Genomic DNA, 19,386 nt, shown 5'->3' with positions numbered 1-19,386 from the left:
GGACCCTGGCTCATTCAGGCTATTTCTCCTGCCTTCCTGGAGAGCGTGCTCACAAGAGACAGAGACCAGCGCCTCCTTGAGGAATGCTGCTGGCCCCTGAGTGGGGCCTCAGCCCAGGTAAGGGGAGCTACACTTTCAGAGTGTCTTCCAAGAGCTAAGCCCCTTGTCTGATATGTTGAGCTGTTATAGGAATCTCCTGGCGGCTGGTGGTCAGGAGCTGCTATAAGGGGATGTCTGCTCGTCCCGAGAGTAATGGGGGGCCTGATTCTTTCTCAAGTCCTCGGAGAAGGGACTCACAGCTTTCCAGTTGCATGATACATGTCTGGACATCCATGGGGAAGTTCTTCAAGTCCATGGGGCAGGCCAGGGTCAGGGTGATTCTGGGAAGAGAAGGGAGTCGAATGAGGGAGGGCCCACAGACCAGGGAAGCTCTGCCTCCATTCTGGTTATGACCAGAAACTAGTTCACTAGGAGAGGTCAAGGGGTCCAGGAGGCCAGGAAACTAGGGTTTTTGGAACCAATGTTTGTATATTGCCATACTTCAGGTATGTAAGTGGAAGCTCAGAGAGATAAGTAGGTTACCTAAGGTCACACAGAGTCCAGGGAACTTCTGTGTTTCCTTGGAGTCTGTCTGGCTTTGGGAGGCCTGCCTTATCTAGGTGCCCAAAGCTCTGGAGGCCAGGCCCCCCCCCCCTCCCCAAACCCCTGCTCTTCTGCGGAGACTCAGGTAGGGGCAGAGCCTGAATTTCCCGCTGAGAGCACCAGGCCTCAGGCATTCTCAGGGGCGGCGGCAGCAGGTGCTGTGAGTGGTTCTCGGCTGCCTCCCTGCATGCCCTAGGCTCATCAAAAGTTATGTCCAAAGCTCTCCTGCCTTCCGGGTGTCCAAACACAGCTGACTCACATCTGCGGGCTCATGCTGGGGTCAGCTGGGAAGTGGTGGGCACCCCAGGCTTCTGGGCTAGCTGTTGACTTTGGGCTGCTCCACCCTTGCAGAGGCCTCGGACCCGGCGGCAGTCCCCCTAGCAGAATCTGAGCAAGGTCTGCACTCCGGCCGAAATGTAAGGCTTCCGCTGGAGCGGCTTTGCCAGCATCTGAGCACCTGCTGCAGGGCCTGGAGAGGAAAGGCTCTCGATTGTAAGGCCCGTTCCCTCACTTGTCAGGTGAGAAAACCGAGGTGTAGAGCAGGGTAGGCAGGGGCTCCTGTAAGGTCCCAGGGCAAGCTGATGGCTCAGGTGGGCTTTAATACCATGTCACCCAGCCTTGGGAAGCTGGGCCATGTGTTGGCCGGCAGGCTTTCCAGCACTGCTTTCCCAAAGGCATCCGGTTGGTGGCAATGTAGTGGCACTTGGTGCTGGCACCTCGGCTGCACACGGTGACACCCCAGCCCACGTGGACATCCTCCCTCCAACTCACACCCACAGCCTTTAGACACCAAGTAGAAGCAAGAGGGGGAAAGGGGAGGGCCGAGGGAGGGGAGGATGAGGCAGAAGAAGGGTGGTGGACAGTGAACGCAGTGGTTTCTGAAGAGGAAAGCTCCAAAGTGGGGCAGCTGCCACACTGCGTTAATTTCCTGAAGTTGAAGGACCTTGGGAATATCACTTTCTGCTGATTGGTCCTTCTGCCAGGCTGCAAGGGGGCTTAGCTTCCCAGACATGAAACTAGCCTGGCAGCTGCAAAGTCCAACCAGGGTGCCCCCCCGCCCCCCCTACCGCTCTGCTGGCCACCACCCAACCCAGCCAGCCCAACATGGCCTTCCCGTCTGCATGTGCACTGGGTGGGTGATCTCCCAGGTGAGGAAGGTGACGCTGCCTCTGGTTCCTCCCAGCCTGCCCCCCTGCGGCGCCTCCTTTCCCTGCGGAGGTCTCTCAGTGCCCTCTCCCACCTGCCTGCCTCTCAGTCACATCTGGGGATCGGGCCATGCGGCCTCTCCCACGGGCCTGGGCATTTAAAGCTTGTCTCCTAAGGGAAATAGAAAGACTTGCCCCCCTGAGGAGCTGGAGCCGGAGGGGAGTCATTGAGGACCAGCACTCCCCATTAAGTTCTTTCAAATAAAAGCATCTCCATTCATTTGTCACCTATTTGTGTGTCTCCTGAATCCCATGCCCCTGCTCTTCCAGGGGCTGAGTGGGTGTCAGATTAGCTGTGGGAGCTTCGGTAAATTACTTAAACTTTCCGATCCTTACTTGTCTAATCTGCAAAATAAAAGCCACTTTGTGAGGCTGTTAGGAGGATTAGACATCCTCTGTGTGAAGTACCCTGCCTGGTAAGTACATTCTCAGGGAACAGTCATTTGTAAGAGTCACGTGGACACTGGTCATTTTCTTCCTGTCCTGGTGGGGAAGTTGGGGAGTTAGGTGGGGCGGGTGGCAGGAGACTGACCCGTATCTGTAGGGCGCTGGGGTGGGAGCTCCCTAGGCTCAGGGCCCGGCAGGAGGAGGGAAAGCGCCTCTGGAAGAGGCACAGCCACCTGGGCTGCTGGGGGTGAGCAGCGCCTCCACCGGGCAGGCCCAGTGTTGGGGAAGCTGCTGGAACTTTTCAGATTTGTGCCTTTGCTCCTGATATTTTTTTTAACAAAGGTGGTGAGAACATTTAGCGTGTGCTCACCCCTGGTAACAGTCACTGAAGTGTGCACTCAGTGCTGCACCGTGGGGCGCACAGGCCGCCAGGGAGGTTCTTGCACATCTGCACGCTCTCGCTGGGGGTTGCCGCCTGTGAATCCTCTTTCTCTACCTCGTCCTACTGAGACTCTGGCTGAGCCTAGGGGCCTAACTCAAACCCCACCTCCTCCCAGATGCTCCCTCGATCTCCCTGCTTGCAATAAACCGCTTGCTCCTATGACTTCTCATGGTATTTTGTTCTCACTTGCCAAGTGTAAGTTGCAGAGCTGGCTCTGCCTATTTGGCAAAGGTGCCGGGTTCCCAGGGCCCATTCGCCTCTGTTTGACCCCTCTCTTAGTTTCTGCTCCCAGAGGCCAGGGGCGAGGCACTTCCTGAGGCTGGGGTGATGAGCCTCAGGGGGCTCACCTGATGCTGTAGAGGACGTTGCCGTTCCGGGAGATCCTCAGCAGCTTGTTGTCCGTGGTGATCTCGTGGAAGTGGGCCCCCTTCTCGTTGGCAAAGAACAGGTCGGGCTTCCAGATGGAATCCAACATGGAGGGGTCCAGGTCCAGAGAGTCGTCTGGGTATTCATTGTAGGCCAGCCGGGGGTCATTCCATTGCTGCCGCAGGAAGATGTTGACCCTGTAGTCCTGCGGGCGGGGGGCAGGGCGGTGGGGTCAGCACTGTGCCCTGGATGTTCACCCTCTGAAGCCCACCTGCCTTTAGCCAGGGCCTTCTAGGGCCCCTCTGGGGGCTCTAATTAAAGCCTGGTTGCAGCTTACGTGGGAGTGAGGCAGAAGAGTCCTGCACCAGGCCAAGTCCACGGGCATCAGCGTCATCCCTGAACATTTGCTAACCACGAAGTGTATTCACCTCGGAACTGAGATTTAAACCTTATTCTCTGTTTTGAGAAGTTAAGTAAATAGAAAGTTCAGGCTGATGTCATAAACACCTGTGTCCGCCCTGTCAACATTTTCATCCTGTGAACCTTGTTTTTTAGGTGAGAGAGGTCATATGTAACAGATAAAGTTCAAGTCCCCCTTTTATCATGAGCCCCACCAGTGCGGCAATTCTCAGGGCACTCAGGTGGGTCAGCCACTGGCCTGGACAGATTGGAGAAACAAAAGGACTGACTAGAAGCTGATGCCTGGCTGTTCAAACTATTTTGCCTAAAGAGGACAATTTCCAAGCAGTGAACGAAGGGTGAGTAAAACTTCTGTCGTGTTCCCCCACTCTGTTTTCATGCCAGCCTTCCAGAACCTTCTCTGGGGTGTGCTGATTTGTGTGGGGAGAATTAACACAAGAGGTGTTGTGGAGTCACGTCTCACTCAGTCCTAAACTCAGTGCTGAGTGAGATGCTCCTATGGGGCTGCAGGGTCGCTACTCCACTGATAAAAAGAATTCACGATCAACCAGTTAAGGGAAAGGTTCGGCTGACCCAAATGCAACGGAGCTCTCCATTGTAGGATTTCTCAGAGGTCAACTCAATATGCTAATGGATTGTGAGGCTCTCCAAGAGGGGACTGGACTATGCAATACCTCCCTGGTGTATGATGGCCGCAAACTCCTTAGTTTGCACATGGTGCCTGTCTTCCACAGAAGGTAGGTTAGGAATTGCTCTCTCAGTCAAAACTCCTCCCCGCTCCGGTTTCCCAGTTGGAGAAACTTAAGTTCAGAGAGAACTGCAACCGGCCCAGGGTCACTCTGGGAAGGCAGAGCAGAGCTAGTTCTGGTACCAAAGTCCCCACTTCTAGTGAGGGGGCATTCAGCCGGCCCTCGAGAAACTGGGAGTCCCTTTAGGCCTCCAAGGCCGGAAACTGGGTGATGAAATTAAGGAACAGTCACAAAGCCAGTTTTAGGTTTTGTGAGAGGGGCACTAGAAACCTGGGTTCCGTGAGTATCGTGACGCCGCAAGTGGGATTTAGGGAATACCTGTGTCGTCCCAGGAACAAGAGCATAGCTCTCCGTTGGAGCCCCAGAAGAGCTTAAAGTCCTCAGAGATGAATAGCCTCAGCTCAGACCCAACTTGAAATTCTCTCCTTCAGGAAACAAGCTTCAGTCACGAGCACCTGCCACTGTGTCTTCCCCGAAGGTGCCGGAAGGTGCCAGGTAAATGAGATCACGCTGCATTGTCTTTGGGGCGCTGCCGCTAAATGCTAATCACTCCCGATCTGTCATCTGCAAGGGTGACCCGGAACAAACAACCCTCCCCCCCCTCCTTCTCACGCTCGGCAAGTTCTCCCACAGCACACGCCTCGTTCTGTTTGCCCGCAGAAGCAGCAATAGCTTCCTAATGGTGCCGAAGTATTTTCTAGAAGGGTTCTATAATTTAATCGAGGCCTCACCCTGCAGCCCCATAGAGAATGACGTTTGGTCTCTTCATCTCGTAAGTCCCACTGGAGGGAGAACTTCAGACCAGCCTGGAGTTGACTCTTTGGGGTTTTTGGCTGTTGTCAACAGTCAGCTTCCGGTTGGGCCCATTGGATTGGAGGGGTGTTAGATACAGCCCTTTCCCTGGGATCTTACAGGAAGCGTGTGCGTATGCATGTGCAATGGATCAGGGGGCTGGCCATGTCAGAGTAAACGGACTATGGGTGGTGGGGCAGAGAAAGCCTTCGGTCCCCAAACCCCAGTGGCACTTCTGATGTTCTTGCCATGGACATGCCAAGCCTGTTTATGTAACTGGTAGGAAGAAAAGAAAGTGGCATTTCTTAAAATGGTCTGTTAGGCAGCAGGTGCTGCTCTAGATACTGTCACATTTAATCGTCACCAAAGCCCTGAACGTCAGACATTTGGATTCCCATGGTAAGGGAAAGGAAACCGAGGCTTCGAAGACTTGAGAAATGTGTCCAAGGACCCGAGCTAGTAAACGGCAGAGCTGGGATGTGAACCCGTGTCTGCCTAATCCTCAGGGAGCGAGCATTCATTCTGGACCAGCCGTGTGGGGGGGGGAGCCCGTGCTGTGGGAGGAGGCTCTCTCACCCTCATGGCCGGGGGAAATTCTGCCTGCTTAGCTAAGCCTCCTCTCCTGCAGGAGTCTTGGTGCCCTCAGGCTTCCCTGATCTCTTCCTTTTCTGATCTCCCAGCAAAATGGAATCACCAGGAACATTTCATTTAGCGCTTCCTCCCTGTGTGTGTCTCATCTCCTTAACTTGATTGGCAACATTTGAGAGGATGAATTTGAGTTTACCTTTCTCCTGCACCATCCCACCAACTCCCCCAGTCAGTGTACCTAGGAGTTACTTGGTACCCAGGATGGGGGGGGGGTGGAATAGGGGCAGGGGGAAGGACTGAGCAGGAAAAGGAGAAGGAGGCAAAGGTAGGAGAAGTTGGAATGAGAAGGGCTTTCCTCGTTTTATAGCTGGAAAGACTGAGATTCAGAGAGGGAAGGCATTGTCTAAGGTCACACAGCAAATCAGTGAAGGACCAGGGATTAGAACCTGAATCACTTCTCTGGGAAAAGAAGGAGTTAGGCTAGATGATCTCTAAGAACCCTTCCATATCTAATAGCTACTAGTTTGAACTACTAGCTAGTAGTTATTAGTTGGCTTTTTCAAGAAGATTTAATTAAGCATCTAGTAAGTGCCAGACATGGTTCTAGGCACTGGAGAATGTGCTGGGAACCAGAAAAGTGTATCTGTGCTGTCCCAGACCTGCAGCACCGAGTCTACGGCTCCTGGAGCCTCAGGTAGGAACTAAGCCCAGGGTGTTAGGCAGAGAGAGAAGGCAGCTCCCCAGTCCAGACTTGGGGTGGTAGTCAGGGAGGCTCCAGGAAGGCATGGTATTTAAGGTGAGGCCAGATATGGTTGAGCCAAAGCAGAAAAATATTTTGGGCAGCTGCAATGGCATGTGTGAAAGCCTAGAGACAAAGCAGGCACGTGGCAAGTGAATGCGGGGTGGGGAGGGGTGGGAGGGGAAGTAGGCAGGGCCTCTCACGCCCCCCTGAGGAGTGCGGGCCTCATCCTGGGAGTCATGTGGAGCTCTGAGGGGCTTTAGCTAGGGAAGGACACTAGTTCCATTTGCATTTTATTACTGATATTTTATTTTATTGTTTACTAGGAAAAGGACTGCATTTGTTGTATACATCTATTAATCTGGTATATAGTGGATACTTCAACATACTATACATCATTCAATGCTCACAACGTCACTAAAATTAGCTTATTACCCTCATTTTACAGTTCTTCCCATCTTAAGTTGAAGGCATTTAGGCTCAGGGTAATGAAGTCGTTTTCATAAATTCACAAGGAAAATAAGTGGCTGGATTCTAGTCTGTACCGCCACTGCAGAAATGCACGGTGAAGAGTACTCTCATACTAAGTACATGTGTACAAACATACGGTGTTCTTTCATGGACATAGCCCCTATTTTGTTATCTCTGCTATTGTAAAAGCATTTAATTTTTTCTTATTATAGAAGCAATGCACATTGATTGTAAAAATACAAACATGCCTCACCTAAAGAAGGAAAAACCCTGCAGGGTCTCAGAGTGAAAGGCGCCTGGGTGCTCAGGCAGCTCCGCCCGCGGCCCGTTCTCCGGCAGCCCCGCTCCCCCCCCCCCCCACGGCAGCTGCTGCCTGAGTGAGTTGTGCCGTCGACTGCTCCCCCTCCTTGGTGAGCAGCAGTAGGCACTGCAGTGCAAAGGGATCGATGGGATGGCTGTAATAGCCTGAGACTAAATGCTGTTTTGCTTACGTAGCCCTGTACTCACGAAGCAGAGGTGTTTGACACGGTGGGGTCCATGTTCAGGGTCATGGCCCCAGGCAGCAACATTGGAATCCTCTGCCTGATAATCCCAGGTTCCACCTCTGGCAATTGGCTTCTAGATCTCAACCTCTCAGAGGCGGCCCACCTAAGTCTGAGGCAGGAGGGATTTCCAAAGTTCTAGTTCAACAATTCTTAGCAGTAGCTCACGGATCTTGCCTCTAAGATTCCCTCGTGGTCTGATTCTGGAAACTAGGCAATGGCCACACTTGTCAGACCAAGGTGCAGAGTTCATTCATTCATTCTGTCATTCAACAAGTATTTATTGAGGGCTTCCTGTGTGCCCTTCTCCCCCTGCTACACTGTGTCTCATTTCAGATTCTAACCCTGCCCGGTAAACTTCTTTAAACTCAGTATTGTCTTGAAATAGCGTGAGGTGCTTTAGTGTGAAAGAGCTAAGAGCCTGGTGAGTGTGTTGGTGGGAAGGGGCTGGGGAAGGCAGGATGTGTGCCCACAGCAGTCAGATCCAAGAGACATTGCCCAAGAGGTGGCCAGAGAACAAGATGTTTACACCTTCCTTAGCTTCAGCACACCAGCTCTCGAAGGGACATATCTCCTCTAAACTCAATTCAGCTCCCTAAACATTAGGCCTAGAGGGAGTACTGTGATGGTGGAGGCACACAGTCTTGATTTGTACCCCCGCAGAGCTCCAAGTATCCAGCAGGCAAGGCAAGCTGTGGACAAAACCATCTACCACCCACACCGAGAGTGATAAGCATCATAAGAAGTTGTAACAAATAGCCATTAGGTATCATTCCCAAGTCATGGAGAGACTTCCAGCCAGGCCGGGTGACCCTGGAAAAGCTTCTGGAGAGCCTGTGGCATTTGAAATGGCCCCATCAGTCTGTTCCATCCTCTGTAGTGAGCTTCTCTAGATCTGGTACTGCTCTGAGGTGTGGACGAGGTCTGGTTCCAGCTGGAAAGGAGGCTGGCGAAGTGTGAGGAGGAAGGCCCTGGGGAGGAGTATGGGTTTAGAGCAGGACGGGATGTGCAGACAAGGGTGCGGTTTCTGTGCTTTTGGGATCGGGATGTGTGGCGTTGAATATCGAAGGACTCTCACGTAGGAGGAACAGCACCAGCAAAGGTGTGTGGGAAGGGGCTTTTAAACAGTTTAGTTGAGCTCAACTGTTACCAGCAAAGGTAACAAAAGGTCCCCTGTACTGAGGACCTGCTGTGGGCCAGGCATTGTGGTAAGTGTGCCACACATTGTGGTAAGTGTTCAGCTCCTTTTACCTTTAGAACAATCCTACCACTTCGGCATTTTCAACCGAATTCCATGGATGAGGAAGGCTCAGGGAGGTTATGTAATTTGTCCAAATTCACAGTTAGTCCACAGTGGGGTTGGCATTTGAATCTGGTTTGTCCGATCATAGAACATTTACGCTCTCAGCCCCTCTGTGGTGATGAGGCTGTGAAACGGGCTTGAGACCATGGCTGTCCTCAACTACCAAACCGGGGGCTCCGGGCTTTGTCCTGTGGCCGGTCAGGCCCCACTGAAGTCTTAGGCAGTGGAGCTTACCCCCCTTTGACTTCAGGGAGATCAGTGTGCTGGGATGGCCGTGCTGTGTTGGAAGTGAGCGGAAGCAGGCAGGGAGACCTGGGTCGGGCTGTTGGGAAGCAGTCCAGTCGAGAGGTCAGGAGGGGCTATGCTAGGGCAGCAGGAATGGAGAGTGGGCTGGATGAGCGAATCCGGGCTCTTTGTGCTCATCAACATCTTCCTCATCACAGCTAGAAAGAACCTTGGAGACCTCTGCCTCAGCTCCTCCGTTTTACCCATGGGCTGGAGAGGAAAGGGGTTTTCCGTGGCTACATAGCAGTTCAGTGGCTGCGGTGGGGCTCGCACACAGAAATCTGGTCTGCTATCCCACCTCCTTCCCCATCCATCGTGTGCCTTTGAGGGCAGAGGGGAGAGCCAGCCGAATCTGCCATCAGGCAAGCGCTGCTGTCCTTGGAGAAACTCTGACCTTGACTCGGCTCTGCCAGGGTTTGGGATTCAGGTGCAGGAGAGCAGGACTGCCTGCGAAAGCCAGGGCCTGGGGGCATGCGGAGTGGAGGGTGCCCAGGCTTGGGCCAGAGCTGCTGCTTCCTCTCCCACCCGCTGCCTTCTCCTCAAGCACTTTCCCAGACCTCTGAGAGTCAGAGAAGTTGCCTCCAAACGTGAGCGGAGTCAGCCCCTGTCTCCAGACAGCCCTGCGGGGGGCGGACCTAGCTCACACCCACATGTGCCAGCTTCTGCACTAAGTGCTTTAGTTCTGACATTGACACCATTTCACAGATAAATAGAGGCTTTGGGGTATTTAGTGCTTTGTCTAAAGTTAGTGAAAGAGCTGAGGCTTGAATCCAAGACTGGCTGATTGCAAAGTCCTATGCTTTTAAGTAGCACACTGTACCTACTGGCTCCTTTTGTTGGTAATATCGTGTATGTATGTGCTGCATTTTACTTTTCAAATCACCTTTACATTAAATTTTTCTCTGCGGTTTGGCATGGAAGAGAAGATTCTCAGCCCCTTTGGACAAATGTTGAAACTAAGGCCCTACAAGCTCAAGTTCCCGTGATGAATTACTGGTAGATCCAGAACCGATAACAACAGTGCAAATAATACTGATAGACTGAGACTTTACCGCATGCAAAGAATGAGCTCGACGTGTTATTTTATCTTTACAATAATCCTGTGAGCTAGGTTCTACTATCATTCAAGGTACTCGGAGGTTAAAGAACTATTTCTAACATCACACAGCTGTAAGTGGCAAAGCTGGGATTTAAACCCAAGATGTTAATGCCAGGGACCAAACACTTAACCACCAGATTACACCACCCAGGGTCTCCCAGAATTGCACCCAGGGATGGTTTTGAGATACCTCGGGGCCGTTGGATAGTGCCTTTGGCTGTTGTTATGTACCTGTGGGTTGGTAGAGACCCACATCGAGCAGGAAGTATTAAAAAAAGCAAAGGACAAAAGGCCTCTGCCCAAGGCCAGCAGTCCACTAACGCTTCTACCTCATTCTGGCCTTGGCCCTCAGCTTTGACCCACTGTCTGCTCTGCCGTCCAGTCAGTGGTGGCTACTCCCCAGACCCTGACTCGCCGCCTCCTTGGCTCCAGATGTCTGCTCTGTGCCTCTATCCTTTCCTCAGCCGCCACCCTGCCTGGTGCATTCTCATTTGGGTCTCACGCAATCAGAGCTGTGTTTGTTGTAAAGAACAGTAGATGGTTTGGACCAGCGGAGCTGAGCGTCTCTGTTTGTCTCTAGGGGATCACTAAAGCCCAGTGTGAGTTTAATAATTACGTGAATGTACTAATAGCAGCGAGTTTTATTGGATGTCTGACATTTGCTTGAACTTCATATGCATTGTATCTCTCAACCTTTCATCAACCCAGCACCCTGGGTATTATTATGCTCATTTTAGCAGGAAATGGAAACTCGGAGAGGTTGGACAGAGGTGAAGTGTCTGGTTCAAAGTTCCATAGCTGGTAGGTGCTAGAGCAGGGGTGCGAATCCAGGCCTGGCTGGTGCCCAATTTCACCTTGTGACAACTGCATACTGCCTCTCTAGTCCCACCCCCTTCCTCTTTAAAAACCAAGTTCTGGGTGAGTGGGTTAGAGAAATGTAGTAGCCACCGTATATGGGCACCCCACTGAACCTGTGTGACAGGTTCCTGCAGATCCTGATAGTATCAGGCGGAGAACTTCAGGTTGGCAAACTGAACAGCGGGGTGGGTTCACACTGGTTGCCACAGTTTACAGATTGAAGGGTGGGTATTAACCTGGAGAGGGGACAGGGGACAGTGTCGGCAGTCCAGGGCACAATGGCGAGACGCTCACTAACCTGGACCCTTGGGAAACAAGCCTGCCCCCTGGAGTGAAACTGACGGCGGAGATGAATAGGCTGCGGAGGAGCTGGGTGAGGCCCCGGGTCCATCGCAGTGACCGATGGATGTGCAGCCCAGATGATTCAGGACAGGTGCGTGCTTGTCATTGAGTAAGTGGAATCTTAATTTATTTTATCATGTCTTGTTTAGAGAACTGTCTTATAAATGTGTGGGAGGCATTCATTTAGTAGTATAAGAAAGGGCAGTTTGAGGAGCAGGAATTTGACAGCTGGCACTCTGGCGTCACCTGGGGGAGAGGGCGCCCTCTCTGGGGGAACGGCAGCTTTTCTGTCACTGGAATGAGGGCTCCGGTGTGGTGAGGCTGGGCCTGTTTCTTAGACGTTGCTTTAAAAAGGCCTGGATGAAATTTCNTTAATTTTATTTTTGACCAGTGTCCCGGCGCTTGAGGATAGAACCGGCGGACTGGAAACCGTCGGCACCGAAGACATGACGCCGAGGGGGCCGGAGCCCCTTCCCTCTGCCTCCGTACATTACGGGGACCGGGAACGCAAGCCCGACCTCCGCCAAGAAGAGGAGGGTTATTTTATCATGTCTTGTTTAGAGAACTGTCTTATAAATGCGTGGGAGGCATTCATTTAGTAGTATAAGAAAGGGCAGTTTGAGGAGCAGGAATTTGACAGCTGGCACTCTGGCATCACCTGGGGGAGAGGGCGCCCTCTCTGGGGGAACGGTAGCTTTTCTGTCACTGGAATGAGGGCTCCGGTGTGGTGAGGCTGGGCCCGTTTCTTAGACGTTGCTTTAAAAAGGCCTGGATGAAATTTCCTTCCAGACCGTCATTTCTCTCCTGTTCCAGGTATGTCAAAAGCAACTTTTGATTGGCTTCCCTAATATTCAGAGAGTGGCAAGGGAGCGCTTTCATGAGGGACAAGAGCAACGCACTTATCAGAATGGAAAGATCCCCCATAAATTAAAATAGCTTGGCAGTCTTAGCTACCCGCTTTGGTCTTTGTGGGTTTGTCGTGAGTCAGCCTTCCTGGATGTGACCTGACGGAGAGCCAGCTCTGGGCTGTCATGAATCTGCGATGGTGACACTCCCCTTGGTGGCGGATTGGGGGAGGCTCACCCAGCAGATGTTCCAAGGCTGCTTATAATTTTGTTTTCTTTCTGAACAGACTCAGTGGCATTTCTGAGCTCTCTCCTTGGTCTTCTTGCCGTCTGCAGCTTACCAAGGCTTTGTGGAGTGTTGAGCCACATCTAACTGATTACTTTTAACATGCTTTCCCGTGGATTCCCCAACCCACGAGTATGAAAAGTGACCTAGTGTTAGCTGTGCAGACTGACTGAGAGTGTAGCAGAACATGCAACAACAAAAATAATCTCGTCCACAATAGCAACCAACTCCCCCCCAAAAATCTAAAAATAAGCCTAACAAGGAATGTGTGAGTTTTTTTAAAAGTTTTTTGGTTAAGCTCTCAAACTTTACTGAAAAGCATAAGGGAACACCTAAATAAATAAAGAGAGACACACACACCATGTTTATAAAATATGGTACAGGTGTCACTTCTTCCCAAATTAATCTATAAACTTGATCTATAAAATCCGAGGCCATTTTTATGGGCCTCCACAAGCTGGTTCTAAAGGGCTGTGGAAGAGCAAGTGGGCCGAAAAGGTCAAGAAAACCTTGTAAAAGAAGAACACANAATAATCTCGTCCACAATAGCAACCAACTCCCCCCCAAAAATCTAAAAATAAGCCTAACAAGGAATGTGTGAGTTTTTTTAAAAGTTTTTTGGTTAAGCTCTCAAACTTTACTGAAAAGCATAAGGGAACACCTAAATAAATAAAGAGAGACACACACACCATGTTTATAAAATATGGTACAGGTGTCACTTCTTCCCAAATTAATCTGTAAACTTGATCTATAAAATCCGAGGCCATTTTTATGGGCCTCCACAAGCTGGTTCTAAAGGGCTGTGGAAGAACAAGTGGGCCGAAAAGGTCAAGAAAACCTTGTAAAAGAAGAGCACAGGACTATCTCCACCAAACTTAGAAAGACACTGTGAAGCCACAATGATTGAAATAGTGTGGTATTGTTGCAGAAATAAACACCCAGAGCAATGAATGGGCCAATACACCGAGACTGGAAACAGACTAGACACATACAGGGAGTCAGTTTATGGAAAAGTTAGCATGTCAAATCGGCGGGGACATACTGGCTACTTAAGAATGATGTTGGAAATTATCAGAGAAAAGCAAACCACCACCGAAAACTAAACCAAATGGATTAAGGAAGTACATGGAGAAAAAAGAGCCTATAATATTGTTCAAACTGCCCAATAAAAATATGCAAAGATGCTCAAGTTCACTAGAAATCTGGAGTGAAAATTAAAAATGACACTGAAATACATTAAAAAAATCTCATCTGGCAAAATGAAAAACAGGTGCAGCCCCTTGGGTGGCAAGGATGAAGGGAGGCACGCTGGTCTCAGGACAGCAGATCGCTGAGCTGCTTTGGAAGTAAGCTGGGTAATGGTGCCTGTGAAGGGACTAAAATGCAGTGCGTGTTGTTTTGATAAAGTCACTCCACTTCTGGAACATATCCTATGGGAATGGGCAAGGAGTCCCACAGAAGAATATTCGTTTGCAAATGAAAAGCTGCCTAACCCTAAAGGTCTCTCTGAAGGGTGGTTGAATAACACGAGGGGGCATCCAGGCCACAGAAGTTTACAGGTGGGCCTACACTCTGGGAACACCTATCGAATATGCAGTTACCTATTACAATAGGTAGGCAAAGTTTACAGATTGAAGGGTGGGTATTAACCTGGAGAGGGGACAGGGGACAGTGTTGGCAGTCCAGGGCACAATGGTGAGACGCTCACTAACCTGGACCCTTGGGAAACAAGCCTGCCCTCCGGAGTGAAACTGACGGCGGAGATGAATAGGCTGCAGAGGAGCTGGGTGAGGCCCCGGATCCATCGCAGTGACCGATGGATGTGCAGGACGATAGAAATAAGAGAATGATAATTACCTATTGTGTCCCCAAATTTGCTGGTGAGTGGAGAGTTAGGAACGAGGTAGACCTATGTGTAGTGGCGTGGACAGAGTCCGAGGTGGTGGAAGTGAGAAGGCAAACTGCACTGTGCAATCCCATCTCTGCAAAGGTGTGTGTCCACAGGTGAAGGTGTGGTCACAGAGAGGGCCCAGGAAGGTATACACGAGGTTGTTGATCTGCTCTCCTATTTCTCTTGTTTTTTTTTTATTGTGCTTATTACAAAGCTTGTTTTCATCTATCACTCATACACTTTAAAAAGTGTGCAGAGTTTTGCTGTCCATGAGCACACCTTGGAGAGGCTGTCACTAACCCTGGGGGTCCTGGCCGCAGTGTGCCCATCTTGGTGCCAGGCTGGCCTGGTCCTGGGTAAGAGAGGCTGCAGCTTCTGACTTGGCCGTGGAAACCCTGGGATTCCTGCCCAAAGGATGCCAACACACACAGAGGCACCCACTCTCTCTCATTTGTTTGCATAAAGTTCCACATGAATTGCAGCGACACATATGATACTATGTGTGCACACTTGCATGTATACCTGCACATATGTATAGACAGACTCACACCTATGTTATTGACTAATGTGCACACTCTTTCACTCATTCATATATATTTGCATGCACATACATATAAATATGCTGACTCATGCTGATGCATACTGAACCATGAGCTTATAGATTCACAGATATCCAAACATAATTACATAAATGAAAATAGTACCCTTCAGGTACACTCACTCTCAACTACTTTAGCATATTTTTACCTATATACGTTCACAGATGCATGCACATTTACACTTAAACATGTTCATTTGTACATTTATAACCAGGGATACACACACTTACCCTATACACAGTCGTACACATTTCCCTTTGAGGTTACATGTCCAAGCGTGTTCTCACTAGCACACACATACATACATGCCCATGTGCACATTTGCACAAACAATCTAGCAACACACACATATGCATCATACTGCACAGACACACAGATGCTGCAGTACACACCCATGCACACTCATAGGCACCCATGTCCAGACAAGCTGCGTGATTCCCTGTAGGTTCTGCCAAAGAGGCTGCCCTAGTGCCCTAGGTCAGGAGCCCCGTCCTGCCTTTGCCCCATGCATTCCTGCTCCAACTTCAAATGGTGACCTTTGTCTGGCTGCCTAGACTCCAAGAAAGTCCCTGGAAAGTTCAGATGAAGGAGAGGTAGCCTCCGCCCTCCGGGTCTGGAATGGATTGAGACCCCTGCTGCTTTGCTGGGTGCCTGTCTCTGCTCTCCAGTCTGGTGACCAGGCCCGGGAAGCAGACAGCAGAATGTGGGGCCTCCAGCTGTTACAGAGCTGCTAGGCACTCCTGCTGCTCCCGCAGAGCAGGCGCAGCCCGGAAGGTTTCCGACACTGGGACTGGGCCCACATTACCCGGGACCCCCGGGCACGGCAGCTCTTCTGGTGGCTGGAGAGGCAGAGCCCTGGCCAGGAAATCTGGGGCCTGATGTGGCGGGCCAGTGACGTTTTTGTTCTGCTCTAACTCCCTGTACCAGACCTTTCTGATCCTGTTTCCTTGTTGGTAAAATGGGGATCACATTTCCCGCCTTGGGGGTTGCCCTGAGGTCCCAGCCAGAAGGCGTGTGCAGAAGCGTGCTGCACCCTGCCTGGAGCACTAGTGTCGGATGTGTGCTTGTTGCTGTGGTGTGCTGAGTGACAAGGAAGGGGCTTGAATGGGAAGGTGGCCCAACGGGTCCGGTGGGTGGGATCCAGGGGAGAGGGAGCCGAAGGGAGCGGAGCCCCGGCCGCTGCGCGGAGCGCCCACTCCGTGCTCTGGGACCTTGATCCCACGGCACCTCCGCTCAGTTTCCCTTTCCATAGAACAAGAACTGGCTTAGACCGTGTAGGGCTTTTGCCAGCTATGAGACTTTGATTTGTTTCTCCCCCTAAATCATCTACAAAGCAAATTAAAAGCATGTAGATAATTAAGAACCCAGTGGGGGAAAATCACAATACTGTGGGGTGTGCAAGCTGGAAAAGGGNCTGCCTGGAGCACTAGTGTCGGATGTGTGCTTGTTGCTGTGGTGTGCTGAGTGACAAGGAAGGGGCTTGAATGGGAAGGTGGCCCAACGGGTCTGGTGGGTGGGATCCAGGGGAGAGGGAGCCGAAGGGAGCGGAGCCCCGGCTGCTGCGCGGAGCGCCCACTCCGTGCTCTGGGACCTTGATCCCCCGGCACCTCCGCTCTAGTCATCAGATTCCCTTTCCGTAGAACAAGAACTGGCTTAGACCGTGTAGGGCTTTTGCCAGCTATGAGACTTTGATTTGTTTCTCCCCCTAAATCATCTACAAAGCAAATTAAAAGCATGTAGATAATTAAGAACCCAGTGGGGGAAAATCACAATACTGTGGGGTGTGCAAGCTGGAAAAGGGCGACTCCTACTTTTGGGGTTGAGGTTAATAAGTAGGGAGAAACCTGTCAGCTGTAGGCCACTCCCAAGACAGCTCCTCATCCCCCAACCCTTCATTTCCTGTCTAAAGACAATGGCTCCCCGCTCCCCCCACCCCCAGGGCCTCCTGTCTGCCCTCCACTGGCTGGTTGTCTCTGTTATCACTGTTTACCATTTCCCCTGAGGTGTGCTGAGCCTATCGAGATGAGACTGGGTCTCCACTTTGGGTAGGACTTAGGTTATTGTGAAAGTGTGCTTCCTGGGTTGGTGGGCCCCCAGCTTCCCAAGTCTGCTCTTTGGTGTTCCGGTGGCATGATGCCGAGTGAACACTTGCCTGTGGTTTAATCCCTGCTCCGCCACTCACTGCTCTGTGACAGGATGTCTCCAAATCCCATGTTCCTCGGCTACATAATGGAGAAGGTAGGGTCTGCCACATCTACTTTACAGAGCAAGACCACGCGTTTGGTGAAGGAATCCAGTGAGAGAGTAAGGGTGAGATGTGCTGGGAATTCTCAGTGTGTTTCATAGTAATGTCTGACATTTGCTGTGTGCGTGCTTTGTGTCAGGCCTGGTGACGCACTTGGCACTTTCTATGCAGCAGGCTGCATGGTGGATTCTATTGGTACCCCATTTTACAGATGAGGAAGCTGAGTTAGGTTACCACCTTGCTCAGGTTGCAGAGCTGAGCCTCAGGTTTTGTCTGGACATGGAAAGGTGTCCCAGTTGCTATGCTCAGCAGGAAGCCAAATGCAGCAGGAGAAGAGTCTGGACGGGTAGACAAAGACCTGGGAGAGGGGCAAACTAAGAAAAGCCTGTGCCAAGAGCTCACAGCCAGTCAGTGGTAGCTTTGAGGCTTCAGTGTCCAGAGTCTCTATCATCCTCATCCTCATCTTCCCCCTCAAAACATGTAGAGCATTTCCAAAGCATTTACTGTGCTAGACACTGTCCTGCACACAATAACTTGATGAGATCAGTATGTTCATCACTGCTGGGATTTTACAGATGAGGAAACAGGCATAAAGGCATGAAGCGAATCAGCTCCTCACATTAGTGAGCCCAGGTTTGTGTGAATCCAGAGCCTGGGCTCTTAATCGCCACACAAAGTAAGGGCAAACTGTTGTTCTTTCCAGAATCGTGTCAAGGAAATGGATCTGTGTGGTGACTTTAGGGAACCAAGTGGGCATGGTGGAGGGGTCCAGATATGCACACCTGTCCTCAGGTAGCCGAGTTCTTTACCTGCTGGTCCATGATAGGGTTTGATAACTATTCATCATTTTGGAAGAACGGAGAGGCCAACACTCATTGCACAAAGACTGTGAGGAATACAAATGTCAGTGCACCTCTGATGTGGGAGGGAGAAGAAAAGCAAGGGCCCATTAGGAGCTTTTCCGAGCTCTCTATTCAAAGTGCAGAAAAACGTGCTGGGTTGACCTGGATGCCCAGTGGAAAGCAGCCATGTTCGTCCCTATCCCGACAGCTGGGATGGTCTCCATTCAGAGATAAGGGGCCTCATTTTGGGGGAGTTTGATCCATTTCCCTTTGGATGTGGGTAGGCTCTACTTGGCTCTATCCAGACACAGATGACAGTGTGGCGATTACTGAGTGTAAGCGGGGAGGGGAGGAGGCAGAAGAGGGTAAAGCGGAGAGAAATGGTGATGGAAGGAGACTTACTTGGGGTGGTGAGCATACAATCTACTATCTAGATGATGTACACCCAAAACCTGTATAATTTTATTAACCAATGTTGACCCAATAAATTTAATAAAAGAGCAAAAAAAAAAAGGCCTCTTTGAAAAAAAATAGATTTTGGACCATTTGCCCCATGATCTACAGAGCTCAGTGACTTTTGCCAGTCTGGGACTGAAAGATTTGATGTCATCTAATGCTTGGGACGAAATAATGGTTTGAACTGACAGGCAAGATACCTGATTTGGTTGACTTATTTTTAAAAGTCATCGAGTACCTGTTATTAAATCACCGTGCTAGTTGCCTGAGGTTATCACAGGAAATGAGACGAGGTTCTGGATCGCAACGCACTTGCATTATAGTGAGAGAGGGGAGGGAGGAAGGAGCAGACTGTGACGGTGGAAGTGCTATTATGGAATTGTAGAGAACGAGTGTCATGAGGACAGGAAGAGGGGACCCATCCTAGTCTGGGGTCAGGCCATATGTGGACTCATACATACACGTACACACATGTTAGAGTGTGAAGTCTTCCTGTGGAGGTAATTTGAGGCAGACACTTAGAGGAGAAGAGGACAGGGCAAGGGGAAGGAGGCTGCAGTGGGTGTGCCAGGGACGGGGTGGACAGAAGCTGGAGAGAATCACCACCTGTGTGGGGAACTGGAAACCATTGCCTTTGTCCTGAGTAAGCGGCGAGAGAGGGGAGAAGAAGCCAGGCAGAACCGGGAAGGGCCTTCTCAGCTTTGCAAAGGAATTTGGGCTTAATGCTGAAGGTGAGGGGGAGTCCTGGGGAAGAGGGGCAGGGCTTGTTAGAACAAGGGTGTGGCATGGTTTGTTTATCTTTTTGAAAGGCCACTCTTTGCCCTGGCTGGTGTGGCCCAGTGGATTGAGTAGAGACCTCTGAACCAGAGTGTCATTGGTTCGAGTCTCAGTCAGGGCTCATCCTTGGGTTGCAGGCCAGGCCCCCAGTGGGGGTGCACGAGAGGCAACCACACACGAATGTTTCTCTTCCTTTCTCTCTTTCCTTTCCCCTT

General features: G+C 50.9%; 1 protein-coding gene and 1 non-coding gene across 3 annotated transcripts in view; both read right to left on the bottom strand.

The window, feature by feature from the left end:
• The window catches only part of GLRA1 (glycine receptor alpha 1), a 73,367-nt gene that overhangs the window by 15,674 nt on the left and 38,307 nt on the right, over positions 1-19,386 (bottom strand). For both annotated transcript variants that reach the window (XM_037044848.1, XM_037044849.1), the window contains exons 4-5: positions 3,024-3,247; positions 298-380 (exon numbers count right to left, since the gene is read on the bottom strand). In XM_037044848.1, coding sequence (XP_036900743.1) covers positions 298-380; positions 3,024-3,247 — 307 coding nt within the window. The remainder of the gene's footprint in view (positions 1-297; positions 381-3,023; positions 3,248-19,386) is intronic.
• On the bottom strand, positions 11,619-11,767 carry LOC118986227 (small nucleolar RNA SNORA57). Its single transcript, XR_005066328.1, has one exon. It is a non-coding gene; the product is annotated as a small nucleolar RNA SNORA57 (small nucleolar RNA).

This window comes from Sturnira hondurensis, unplaced genomic scaffold, assembly GCF_014824575.4.
Source record: "Sturnira hondurensis isolate 20B ecotype Veracruz unplaced genomic scaffold, ASM1482457v3 Scaffold0004152, whole genome shotgun sequence".
In the NCBI taxonomy this organism is placed as follows: domain Eukaryota; kingdom Metazoa; phylum Chordata; class Mammalia; order Chiroptera; family Phyllostomidae; genus Sturnira; species Sturnira hondurensis.
This window is presented reverse-complemented; position numbering and strand designations above follow the sequence as displayed.